Here is a 14311-nt window from a genome sequence, read left to right on the forward strand (position 1 = left end):
AGATCCCCTGTAATTATATTTCTTTTCTCGTAACTTATATTTGCTCATGTCAACTCTAAAAGACGAGTGACCGTGTTTAACCCTGATTTTGGCCAGCGATAAGCTCCAATAATGACTATATTTTGTTTATTGAGTGCATTATTTACCTCCACCCCTATTAATTCGCAATCATCGAGAACATATCTCAACGCACTCCTTAGCTCTGATCTAACACAAATTAAAATTCCCCCTCCTATCTCGTCTAAACGTTAGAAATTTTGACCTGAATATTTCTGAATTATATACATTATCCTATAACCAACTTTCCGTTCCCACAATTATATCAGGGTCACTGGCATCAACTATGTTTTCGAATTTAGCGATTTTATTACCAGTACTTCCGCAGTTTACATACAACCATCTAAGAAACTTACCTGATCCTGTATCACTGCCTCTCACAATATCCTGTTGGTGGCCCCATTGTCGTTGTTGCTGCATCGGATCTGCTCCCGTCATTGATCGTCTTTCGGCTGCCCGTTCCGCACCGTCATCCGTTTAGGTGGAAATTGACTCGGTAACCCTCGAAAAGAGTTCACCTAGTGTCGTCACTCCTCGCTGGTTCAGATGAAGTCTATCTCTGCTGAAGTCCCTGTCGTCGATCCAACTGTTGCCGTCTACAAAGAGTGATCCGGAACTTTCGGCCACCTACTGAAGCTCTTCGTTCAATCGGCCAATCTTCTTACATGATACATCTGCTCTTCTTAGTATACCACTAATTACAATATTTGCCTTCGGAAACTTTCCTTGGTCGAGTTCACTAGATCATAAATGTCCCTCATTATGTATTCAGTCCGTTGCCTTTTTAAATCATTAGTTCCTACGTGGAGAATTGCTACTTCCTCGTTCCCGCCGTATTCGTCCTCTATTTTCCTGTTCAACTGTTCCGCTCGAATTCCCGGCATGCACACCATTTTCAATGACCTATTTTCCTGTCCTATATGCCGCACGATATAATCGGCTATCACCACACAATTTACAGGCTTTATATTATCCACAGATGAATGAGTGCCTACATTTCTCATATAAACTTCCTGTAATTTATTTGGTAGCTCCGCAATCATGAGATTTGCTTCAATTAATTCCCGTTGTAGTCCGTCAATTTTTGCTTTGTCGCTAGTCGACTTCCCATTCATGAAACACTTGCTTCATGCCGTCTTTTCGTTATCACTGTCTAGGCCCTGTACCTTACCAAAATGCAAATGAAACCATATTCCACACGTATCACACTTAGTACCAGATCCTAAGTTCCTCTTACACCCCACACACTTCATGTTCACTTTCACTACCTCTTCTGAAGCTGGTTGAACAGGGTCTGGGTTTAACTCCAAGTCTCCTATAACAAGTAGTGTGGTAATGAGTGCCAACGATACAACACTTCCCGGGTAACTGCCTGCTGCGGTCCGCATTCCAGCACGTACTCCGCAGCCCTCTACCTGCTTGCCCATGTCCCGATTGCTGCTCGCCAAGCTGATAAGGAAATAACCAACGCTGCACAAACACGTCTGCTCCTTTCAACAGTTAACTTGCATAATAATATGTGAATAATAAAACTGATTACAAGATGTGTAAGATATGTTGGTGGTGGAATGTGCTATAGGCGGACAGGACGGCAACATCCACCCACACACTCCGCGAAGTGTGCTGTAAGTTGCTGCTAGTGTGGGTGAGAGGGTAGTTAGTTGGAGGAGTCCCGTCCCAAACTCAGAGAAGCCACCACACTAGGGTGGTGGAAAGGAGCGGAACAGGTGAAGGGGGCCTAGCTAAAGTGCGGGGAGGTATGGGATCGGCCATGGAGGAGGTGGGACAGAGAAGAGTGCGAAAGGATTGGACGTTTAGGAAGATGAGAGAGATAGGCAAAAGTCATGGCAACTATTTTCTTTCTTGTAGATATGTGAACGAATAACAAACATATATGTGTCGTGTGGAAGTTCTGCAGGCATAGTGTGTATGCAGAACAACAGAGGGCTCTGTAATAGCTGGTAGTAGCGCAACGAGGGCTGTGAAATCAGTCAGTTGGTGAGTGCCGTGCGAGATGGAAGTAACCCGTTTGAGACCGGTTCCTGGTAGGGACTAGGGCATTATAAAACAAATGTCTCAACGGGGTGACGTTGAAATGGGTGTTGAGGCTGTAGTGGGATATCTGGAAGTTCATGTTGAGGGTTTGGTTAGCGATGGCTTGAAGGTGTGCAAGGAAAAAGGGGCGGAGATAGGGCTGTATGTTAAGAAGGGAGATGGTAATGAATCGGATAATGTCTTCAAGGTTTGGTGGTGGGCAGAGGGAACAGGTTGATTCGGTGGGGGTGAAACGGTGCGGATAGGTGTGACCATTTCAGGACGGTTCTCAGGTGGTTCGGGGCGGAACGTACATCGGTGGAAATAAGTGGGATGCGATTCCCCGCAGGTGTTACATTTGGGAGGGCTTTAGGCATTAGGATGGCAGGATGTGGGATGTGCCTCCGAGCAGTGACCGCACATCGGATGGCCGGCGGTGAAGTGCTCTGTGGTATGTTGGTTATAGACCAGGCAGCTTTCACATCTTATGGGTTGGGGAGCTGGGGGTTGGGAAGGGTCCATTCTACGAGGATTGGGGCAAAAAACATGGCAACTACTTTCTTTCTTGTAGATATGTGAATGGATCACAAACGTATATGTGTCGTGTGGAAGTTCTGCAGGCATAGTGTGTATGCAGAACAAAAGATGGCTCTGTGCTAGCTGGTAGTAGCGCAGCGAGGGCTGTGAAATCAGTCAGTTGGTGAGTGTCGTGCGAGATGGTAGTAACCCGTGTTGAGCAGCGATCTTACATCAAAATAGCCGTTCTCTGAGGTAGAAATGCAATGGAATGTCACAGTGAATTAGTGGAAGCCCTTGGGAATAATGCCCTACCATACCTTACAGTAGCACGGTGGGTAGGAAAGTTTCAGCAAGGACGTGTGTCAACCAGTGATGAGCAACGTTCGGGACGACCTGTCAGTGTGCGGAACGACGTGGCACGTGCCATCATCGAGCAGCTCCTGGATGAAGACAGACGATGAACGCTACTGGAGTAGAGAGGACAAGAGGCATCGAGAAACGCACCGTCCACAGGATATTGCGTAATGAGCTGCAACTGCGCAAAATCGCATCGCGGTGGGTACCACATGCACTGACGGAATTTCAAAGGTGGGTGCGCTATGCAATATGCTCCGCCCACCTTGCACGGTGGCAACAGGACGGCGATCAATTCTTGTCACGAATAATCGCCATCGATGAATTTTCGGCCAGGGCATACGAACCAGAAGTGAAACGTCAGTCCGCGGAGCGGCGACATGCTGGATCACCAAGGAGGCACAAGGTCCGTCAATACCCTTCCCCAGTCAAATTGATGGTGATCGTCGCGTATGACGTCAGGGGTGTCACTGTTTGCCACTTTGTTCCACATGGCAGAAGAGTGACCGCACAGTACTACAGGGACTTCCTGGTGCGACAGGTACGACGTGGCGTTCGGGAGAAACGTCCGGATCTTGTGGACAGTGCAATAATCCTGCGCTGCAATGCAAAACCACATAAAACAGAGTGTGTAGGGCAGCTCCTGAGATGTTGGGGCTGAGAAGAATTGGAGCACCCACCGTACTCTCCCGACATTTCGCCCTGTGACTTTGATCCCATTCGAAAGATTAAGGAACCAGTACGTGGTAGGCGGTTAGCAGCACGAGAGGACATTGCTAATGTTGTGCGCCAGCAGGTGACCCGATTTATACATCGTGCGGCAAATGCTGAGGCAGATGGTATTCAGCGCCTCCCACGTCGTTGGCAGCGTGTGGTGTCAGTAGCAGGGCACTACTTTGAGGGTCTTTAGGCCCAGGTTCGTCATGTCAACTTTATGTGTACTGTGTTGTCATTCTTTTGCACCGAGAAGGTCATATTGCCCTGTATACTACCGTAATAAATTAGTGTGTTACGATATTTCAGTGTTATTCATTGTCCACACATGTAGTTAACACCTTGTCCTTTCGTCTTTATATGCCATATTTTCCAACCGGACTGATATCTTCAAGAAAAGAATAGTTGCCATGACTTTTGTTCCAACCCTCGTATGATGGTGGCGGAAGATGGAGACTCCACTGTTCAGGACCCTGTCCACATCCTCAGTTGTAGGAAAGAGGATCCCCACAACGAGGGTGGACCCACTGGCGTTCTTAATGCGAAAGGCTTTTTGAACCGGAACGCCCTCCGCGTTCAGTTCCTCGAGAATAGCCTCCTCAGCGATATCGGGGTCCACGCCGTGAATAACACAGCTAAAAAGGCTGTGACGAGGGGGACGGCTGGTGTTTTGATGGTGGGGGAAGAAAGAAGTTTGAGGGGTGCGGCGTCTTGCCCGTTTATCTTGATTGTTACCTCATTACCAGTGGGGCGAATATCAGCTATTTCGTGTCAGTGTAAATTAAACCTGATGAGGGTATTGAAAATATTACGGGGGATGCGGAATTCCGAGGTGGGGTTTAGCAGGAGGTAGCTATGGGTGCCGGTCGGAGGGTTTTGTAGGGTACGGAAGTTGGTGATTGTGCGACGGGCGTGGGAGATGGGTGGAAATTCGTTGGGGGAATTGGTGTTCGGAGATGGAAGGTTGGTATCCATGGCTGATGATTCTTGGACGTTGGTTTCAGCTGCGACGGTGACGTCAGCTACCCTTTTCCTTACGATATCTTCTTCGGAAGAGGTTGGAATTCAATCGTTTAAGTGAAATCCTGGATGAAGAGGTAGGCTGAGGTGCTGGAAGTGGTAAGACTGTTATAGTAGGTATCTGAAAATCCGTGCTTGGGAGAGAGACACCCCGAGAGTGAGCTGGAATAGTAAGCGTGGAGCTGGGTAGTGAATGAGATGCTGTAGTGGTGGTGGTTGTGGTGGTGCTGGTGATGGTAGTGGCGAATGACATATCGTGCGTCTTATAGAACACAACGGAAATTGAAACCGACTTTCAACCTATTAGATCCTTTCCAACAGAACAAAAATGGCCTATGCCACCATAGCTCAATTGGTAGTGCAACCGACGCGAAATCGGGAGGTTGTGAGTTCGGATCCCACTGGTGTCTGGTTGGCCATTTTTGTTCTGTACTTAACATCTCTTCAACACGTATTAAATGTATGTAACACGACTTAATAGGTTGAAAGTCGGTTTCGATTACAATGCGGTAGTGAAAATTCAATATTCAACAACGGAAAATGTTGTTTACTTCTTTTCATTCCCCGCCCAAAGGACAGGGCGGGTCCCTCAAAGCGTGACGCGCTCTCTCGGGTCGGGAGTTGTGTAGTGAGAGTGAGGTGTGATGAAGGAGAAAGATGGAAAAACGATGAACGGAATTTTTTTCCAAAGTTTTCATACCCCACCCCGAAGGGGTAGGGTGGGAAACCTAGAGGGTTGCGCCCTCTCTCTGGCCAGGAGAGGTGACGGGGTTGGGGAGAATTGTTAGACGAAGGAGTTGGGTAAAGGAGATGAAAATGGGAGATATGAAGAATCGGTCTCTTGGCTAAGGTAGGTGAAGACTATAATGCGCTTTATTTTGAGCTAAGAATAATACAGTGAAGAAATTATGGCGATTCACAATACATGAGTAGATATGACAGCGATGCTAAGAAGGGGAAGGGTAAACAAGGTGAAAGGGAAATAGTTGAAGTGCAAGGGTATGATAGAAGGAAGAGAAGTTAACGAGGGAAGTGAGGAGAAGGCAAAGGATGTCAAAGGAGGGTGGTGATGAAAAGTAACTAGTTTTGGGTGGGGGTGGATAAGGGCGAAGTGATGGACTAGATGGTTGGGGAGGTAGGGCAGGCCGGGGACTGCAACGAGGTGTTGGGTGACGAGGTGAAGTTGGGGGAGGTGAATGAGATGGTTCGATTCGATGGTGGCGGCCGTTGAGGTGTATTCCGGTGGGACGAGTCGTGCGGCGTCTTCAGCAGTTGGAAGGTGGAGTCGGACGAGATATGTGGGACCATCGGCGTTGTAAATACGAAGGGCTTCGCGCACGGGTATTCCTGCCTAGCGGATTTCCTGGACGATGAATGATGATGGTATGCTGGACTCCACACCGCAAACGACGCAGCTATAGATGTTGGTGCTGGCAGAAGGCTGTGGTACCAATGATGGATATGCCATATTTCCAGGCGAAGAATTTCCCTCCGCAGGCGACTGAAGCGATGTGTTCTGGGAGAGTGTTAGATCAGAGGAGGACCGAGCTCAATAGCTGCAGTCGCTTAAGTGCGGCCAGTATCCAGTAATCGGGAGATAGTGGGTTCGAACCCTACTGTCGGCAGCCCTGAGGATGGTTTTGCGTGGTTTCCCATTTTCACACCAGGAAAATTCTGGGGCTGTACCTTAATTGAGGCCACGGGCGCTCTCTTCCCATTCCTAGGCCTTTCCCATCCCATCGTCGCCGTGGACCTATCTGTACCTGTGCAACGTAAAGCAAATAGCGGGAAAAAAAGATCAGAGAAGGGAGGGAAGGGAAAGAATACGTCATGAGAGGGGAAGGATGAACCGGAAATTATCTATCTATTAACGTTTTCATTCCCCTCCCTGAAGAGTAACGCCCTCTCTCTGGGGTGTTAAGGGAGTTGCACGGGAGGAAGAAGGTGGATAAAATGGAATTGAAGAATTTGAGATGGATATGGGAGGGGGCGGTATCTTGGCTAAGGTTGCTTTATTAGGGAATTTATTTATTTTGTTTATTATATTTTGTTTCTTTTTTGGTGAGTCTGAAGGGTGAGCGCTTTTACATAAAGTATGCATATATTATGGTGTAAAAAATACATAACATGGTAGAAGATGATGGATGATCCTTCCGAAGAGTGAAGTGTGATTGCAGATTGCCGACGATGTGATGTGGCTTTCTTCCCCATCGGGTGTGCTTCTCCACAGGAGTTAATTACAGGGTGTTGGGCAGTGTTAGGGCACTTGTAGGTTGAATGTTCTTGTAGACAGTGCCCGCACTTTCTATTCGGAGCTCGACAATTGGTTGGTGCTGTGAGAGTTGTATGTCAAATATCTTTCGTAGCGAGTAGGTTGCGGCTGGGATGCACGGGAAGATTCAACTTTGTAATAGCGGCGGTAAATGGACACATCCGAAGCTAGTGCTCTGTCGAGATCTGCGGTGGCAGGCAGTAGAATTCGCACCATGTGAGTTGGGTCGGCTGCGTTCCGTATTCGGAAGGCTTTACGAGCTGGGATACCTTCGGAGTGTAATTCAGTGATGACTTCCTCCTCGGTGATGCCTGGATCTATACCACGTACCACACAGCTGAAAAGGCTATGTCTAGGAGGCGGCGAAGGAGTCTTGAGCATTGGTTGCGAGAGAAGCTTGAATGGAGCGGCGGAACCCAGTCGGGCTGCTCGGATGGACAAAGTGAGTTTTGGGGCGGCGAGGTCTCCCTTCAACTTGATGACAACACCGTATGTGTTTGGCCGTATGTCTGCTATTTCTTCTCGACGCATATTGAACAGGAGGAGGGTGGAAAGGATGTTGCGAGGGGAGCGGAATTGCTGAGCTGGATTATCAAGGAGATAGACGTGGGTACCAGCTGGTGGGGTCTGAAGAGAGCGTGATTTGTTGAGAGGACGGCGGGCTCCTGAGACTGGAAATGATTCACTGGGAGGAGGAAGAGGTCTTCAGGTGCAGTTTCCATGCAGAGGGTTGGAGATTGATTAAGATTAACCTGTCTAATGGAGTGAGCGCTACGCGCCAGATTTGTTGTGGATTTTCAGGAGGGGCGGTCGGGGCGGACCGTTTATACTGAAGGCTGTTGGAGTTCCACGTAGGAGAAGAAACTCGTGGTAGATATCTCGCCTGGGATCTGCGAAGGAGGACATGATGGCAACATGGTATGCTACAGTGGCGGAGTCGAGAGTGGCAGATGCAATAGAAGTTGTTGATGTAGGGGTGGTGCGGGTGTCGCTGGTGGTGTTTACTGCGTAGTTATACATGACGATCCACATAGATTAATTAGCTGCTTTACACTATCCGATGGAGACCTCTGGTGGAAAAGGCAGAAACTTCGACAATCCTCTCGGCGAGCTGCGAGAAGAAGATACAGTAGTACGATGCTGAGCTTGTAGGACGAGTCCTGAGGTGAAACCTCAATTCGATCACCACTCAATCCACCTGTCTAGACACGTTTTCAAACGACTATAAATCGCCATCTTAGAGTTTGGTGTGTGGATATCGAAGGACTTGAAGATTTATGCAGTGGCATAAACCGTCGTTAGAGTCACTGCAGTCGACGAAGGATGAAGAAGTCCCTGAAATTATTCTTGTCGGGCTTATACACCCAGAAAGCCGTAGAGCACTTACGAGTGTCTTTACGGATATGAGGCTTGAGAGGCCTTCGGGCGTCCCCCGAGATCCTGGGAATCGCCGAACCTGGCCTCGAAGCACTTGCTGCACCAATAGCAGTAGAAAGTCCTGGGGTGAGACTCCGTCCAGAATCCTCGGTCCACCTGCCTGTCCACGTTGTCGAACTTCCATAATAAGTCGTGTCAGCTTTTGGTGTGTGGATTACGTCGGACACGTTAGAGGGCATGCCATCACGTAGCACATATTACCACTGGGTAGCACCTCGTATGTATGGTTTACAGTCCAACTAGCTCCGTATTTATACAAGCCAAGGCAGGGCATAGAGAAGACAAGATGGTTCGAGAACTAGGCGGGGTAAGTAGAGTCAGACATTTGACGAAGTGACGTCACAATTGCTGCGACAGCAGGCAGACCGTACACAATTGATTGTGAGCGATGTGCAGTGAAGGTAGCGAAGCAAGCAGACGTAGAACAGGCAAGGTCCAGCGTAAGTTTCCGTAGAATGTTTACGGAACTAGAGGGTGGAGTTGACGATTTATCAAATAGACACAAATGGAACAGCCGGTGGCACAAGGTAAACGAGTTATGTTACAATGTGCTGCGCATTTAATCAAACACCACTAATCTGCATTTAGGGCTGTCACACATATGACAGATTCCCTTTCAGTTCTTTACCTAGAAATTATTTCAAAGTTAGAAATGTATCGACCATCTCCCTTGGCAAATTATTCCAATCCCCAATTCCTCTTGCTATAAAGGAATATTTCTCCAGTTTGTTCTCTGGAATTCGAAATTTGGTACCTATTTTGTTTGCCTTACGTTGTTGGTACCAATATGAAAAACTACCACCATTTCCGTACCCTCCACCTGCACTTCTACTTTCCTCGACATCTATCTTAATATTATTCCTGGATAACACTCTAATCTGATCCTATTTCCTCCGTACACTTTCTCCAGGTGTCTAACAGTGGAGTTCTCCATAGCCTCAACCCCTCCCATCTCATTAGATCGTCTCCCCTCTTGATCTACCTCATCTTCCCTGACGGCTGAAGAACCTACCTTCTTTCCCCCTTTTCTCCGTCTCATGACTCCGTTCCACCTTCCTCTTCCTGTCACCTATTATACGTTTCCCTTTCCTACAATTCCTTTTGCTCTTACCTCCCTATCTTCTGTAACTCTCCCCCGTTCCCTCTGTTGTTCTATCTGCAGTAACTCACACAGATTCCTCACCGATACCTCTTCTGAACCACCCCCTGACTAGACCTCTTGGCTCTCAATGTCCTTTTCCCTAAAACATTAGCCGACCTGTCTTCCACAACTTCACCGCTTCCTTGCCGTCCCTCTAGTATACCTGCCGTATTGCGTGTATGTTTTGAATGGGACTGACCTTAATTCTGCCGAGAACAAATTCAAAGCACATAATCTATCCTCCAGGATAAATTTTGCTCTGTAATTTAGAGAAGTATAAAATGGGTCATGATTTCGTTTGCTGAAGTCTGAGAGTCCTCGTGTATAAAAGCAAGATTCAGTTTAATTAATAGTAAATGCTGTCACATCTCAGAATGCTTTAACAAACCAGTGTATAATTCCACTCGCAATATTAATTTATATGCACTCTTAATATCCACTCACGATACAGTGAGGTAGGGAAGGTTGCTCAGTGAGGTACGGTAGCTCCCAGAGTTCACTGTAGAGGAAAGCTAGGAAAAATAGTTACTCCGTATTATCTAAACCTGAAAGATCATGGCTGATGTGTAAGCATGTTTTGTTGGGTTTCCTTGGTGCAGGTGGTTTTGGCTGTATGTGCTGTCAGCAGAATGGGCAGTACCTCGCCCCAGAAGATGTTAGCAGAGCTTGCTATGTAGTGGATGTCCCGCCTGATGACTACAAATATGGTCCATACAACAAGCGTTGTATGGGCTTCGGACGAGGCAACTCTACGTTCGCGCTCAACTGTAGACTCAGTGCTTCAGAGAACGTAAGTCACTGTTTATTTATTAAGTCAAACCAAGAACCCTAATGCTACCTTGTTGAAGTTTCAGTGCATCTTACCTTGTCATTGTATCTTTTACATATTAGGTGGAAAAAGAGGTGGTGGCATTTGTTGTTTCCTTATTCCTCTCCTTCAATTCCACGGCTCTGGCGAAACTTGCCTCTTCCGTCTTCAAAAGGTTTTTGAGCCATTGTTCTGCCCATCACTTCCTGCAATTCCCTAAATTTCTTCTAGACTACAGTTTGTTTTAAATGTTGTTACTTGGTGTGGTATTCTTTGTTCGGGCGTTCTATACGCATGTTCTTTCAATTTCGTTACGTAATTCTCTAATCTGATGTTAAGATATTCTATGTTTAACTCGGCCCTAATACCTTCTAAGCCCATCTAGTCTGCTGTAAACCTTCATTCTTAGATGTTTCTGTCTTTTTGTGAGGACCTAGGTTTCACAGCAATAGAATAGGAACAGAACTGTCACTGTTTTATACAATTCTAATTTTGTCACTCTTCTAACTCTAAGCTCTATTTATACTCCCAGGTATGAATTGAGAAAATAATAATAATAATAATAATAATAATAATAATAATAATAATAATAATAATAATAATAATAATAATAATAATAACTTCTTCTTCTTCTTCCCCTTCACCTCCATGATCCTGAACATTAATTCAGGACAAACAATGCAGGTCCCTAAGGGAATCTATATCCATATCATCCGATTGCCTGGCAAGCTTCAACTTTTGCAAAAGAGACGAAGTCTCTCATAGTGCAATAGCACTTCCGGGAGCTTCAAATAACCTACATACTGCCAGGCAGTGGCCGGTAGCTTCAAATAGTCTAGAATACAATACAATGCAATACAATACAATGGGTTTGTTTTGTCTGGCAATATTAACGCCATTAGGCCCTTTCTTCCATCTAACCAGAAAATACAGTATTTACAGGTGCAAAATTAAAATAAATAAACCTACAATTGAAACATCTTGCAGTTACTAAACAATACATATTATGATAAAGAGAAATAATAAAAATAGGGGGGAAATAGGAAAATGATGATGATGAAGATTGTTTACACAATTATGACATGATTAGCTAATTTCTATTAACCTTAATAATAACAGTGTGATTATATAAATTCTATAGTTTGAGGAAGGCTAAATCTACAATATTCCCATAGCATTCGAATAATAGTTTAGGACTTCATCTATTACTTACTAGGTACCGGTGACAAAGTTGCCTAAAACTAGCAGGTGAGGCTCCTCTGACAGAGACGGGTAGTGTCTTCCACTGTCGTGCCGAAGAAATAACAAATGAGTTTGTGTATCGTGTGGTGCGGTGAGGTGGAATAGATACGAGTGTATCAAATTTTGACAGTGTTACGAAATTGAGATTGGATGAGAGGTGGTGAAATTGACTGTAGAAGTAGGGAGGTGAGCATGAGGAGAGTATTCGATGAAGAAGGCATAAAGCATGAAGATTACGGCGCTGTTTGAGTTTCAGCCAACCGACTTCATCGTAGGCAGGTGTAACATGGTCATAGTAACGTAAGTCACATTTATAGCGAACACAGGCGTAAGTCACATTTATAGCGAACACAGGCGTTTTGCACGCGTTGTAGTTTGTCGTTAAGAGCAACAGTCAGGTCGTTGTACACGGCGTCACAGTAGTCGAAATGAGGTAATACCAGAGTGCAAATGAGACGTTCTTTTAATACTGGAAAAAATATGTTGCGGAATCTTCTAAGTGAGTTAAGTATTGCAAATACCCTTCTGGAGATACAGGTAACCTGCCGCTTCCAAGAAAGATGTCCGTCTGTCATAACACCGATATCTTCGACAGATTCACTTCAATCAATGGGTGAATGTTTTTAGATTCAGAGGACTTTTAAGACAGTTGGTGCTATTTTTAAGTTTAGGTCATAGGTTAATGTTTATGGATCCCGTTTTTAATTAGGTCTTGCCAGTTTTGTAAAATTTGTATGTACTTTATGCATTGTTTATTGTAACTTTGTCTATGTATATTTTTCTTATTTTTGGCTGATGATGATGCACACCAGCATCGAAACCGGTACCGAGTATAATAGAATGTTATAATTTTTCTTATAACATTGTATGGTATTGAATAGGTGGACCTCTCTTGTTTCCATTAGATTCTCAGTTCAATACGGAATAAACATGAAGTTTTTAAACTTGAATGAATTTTGTAGGTAGAGTTTTGGTAAAGTGAAGTTGCTTATGGTTTTTGACCAAAGCCGAGGATGTGAAATTATTATAGTTTGAGATTTTACGTTATTTTATCAAAGTCCATAGGTATCAGTCCAGTTACAGATTTCTTGTAAGTCTCTATTGAAATGTTTAATTTCTTCGGTTAGTCTTTCCGGTTCACAGTGCAAGTCTAATTGTACATCGTCAGCGTACATGTGGTGTCTGCAGCTGTTTACAGACGACGTAATATCGTTGATATAGACAGAAAATAGAAGCTGTCCTAAGATGGACCCCTGTGGAACACCAACCTCAACGGATCGCCAGGATGAATAATCATTATTGTTATTTTTTACACACTGCAGACGACCGCGGAGGTATGAATTCTTCCACTGAAGACTGCTTATCCAGGATTTAAATAGTTAGGAAAGTAGTATGTCTGTCAACTGAGTCAAAAGCTTTAGAGAAGTCAAGAAGAGCTAGGATGGTAACTTGTCTTTTGTCCATCGCATTGCGAATGTCGTCTGTAACCTTAAGTAGTGCAGTACTAGTGCTGTGTTTATGTCGAAAACCAGACTGGCGTTCGTCAAGAATATCGTGTGTTTGCAAGTAGTTGGAGACTTGTTGGTGTACAATGTATTCTAGGGCTTTTGAAAGGACCGATAATATGCTTACATGTCTATAGTCGGTTACGTCTTCAGGCGGTGATTTTTTAGCGAGCGGGACGACAACGGCAGCTTTCCATAAGGAAGGATACGCGCCAGTCATTAGAGAATGATTAAATATATGAGTTTTAGTAGGTAAAATTATGTCAGTTATCGTCTTAATAAGTTCTGTTTCTATGTTGTCTACCCCTTTGGACTTTGATTTTATTCGAAATATGGCTTGTTTAACTTGCGAGGGTGTCACATGTGAAAAGTAGAAATTTTCTCTGTCAGGTGCAGGAGAGTTGTAATTGCTGTATGGTGTTCTATGTTCCCTTTCCCTGTCAATGGTATGTTCGGAAGTGGTAAAATATGTATTGAGGGTGTCCAAGGGCATGTCAGTAGGATGATCGTCTCTTCGTTTACCTATTCCCACGTGTCTTAGTTCTTTCCAAGCCGTAGCAGGTCTAGTATTTTTTGTTTAAATAGGGCATGTGCATGTCTGATTCTAGCGTTGCGTACTGCCTGCGATGTTTTATTTTGTAGCCGTTTAAATGAGTCAAAATTGTATTGTGTCGGTTGTCGCTTAAACTTTCTGTGTGCGGCATCTCGTCTTGCCATTAACTCCTCGATTCTTGAACAAAAGGCAAGTTACCATCCCAGTTCTTCTTGACTTCTCTATAGCTTTTGACTCAGTTGACATAGACATTCTACTTTCCAAACTGTTTAAACAATGCGTTTAACCACGGTGCTGGGGTTCGTTTCACCCGTACTGTTTTCAGCGGGGCGTGTCGATCATAGAGCGCTGTCAGATATTTCTTAAATATGTTTACTTTAATGTCAGTGTGGTCAACTGTCAGTATATGGTGCCATGGAACATCTAGTGCGTCTTTAGTAAACATACTCTAGTCAATTTTAGAGAGACCTCTGAATGTAATAGTCCTTGGTTTTGTCTTTCGAGTCTTTAAGGAGTAAGACATGTATATTAGGTCATGAGCTGAAATTCCTGGTGCAGATGTCTGTCCGTGTTGTAGTACTCTGTCCGTATTCTGCCGGGCTGAGTGGCTCAGACGGTTAAGGCGCTGGCCTTCTGGCCCCAACTTGGCAGGTTC

General features: G+C 45.0%; 1 protein-coding gene across 2 annotated transcripts in view; it reads left to right on the plus strand.

Annotated features, from left to right (window-relative positions):
• LOC136858028 (peroxidase) overlaps window positions 1-14311 on the plus strand; it is a 210835-nt gene that overhangs the window by 68987 nt on the left and 127537 nt on the right. For both annotated transcript variants that reach the window (XM_067137234.2, XM_067137235.2), the window contains exon 6: window positions 10148-10338. In XM_067137234.2, the coding sequence (XP_066993335.2) occupies window positions 10148-10338 (191 nt within the window). The remainder of the gene's footprint in view (window positions 1-10147; window positions 10339-14311) is intronic.

This window comes from Anabrus simplex, chromosome 1 (genome assembly GCF_040414725.1).
Source record: "Anabrus simplex isolate iqAnaSimp1 chromosome 1, ASM4041472v1, whole genome shotgun sequence".
Classification (NCBI taxonomy): domain Eukaryota; kingdom Metazoa; phylum Arthropoda; class Insecta; order Orthoptera; family Tettigoniidae; genus Anabrus; species Anabrus simplex.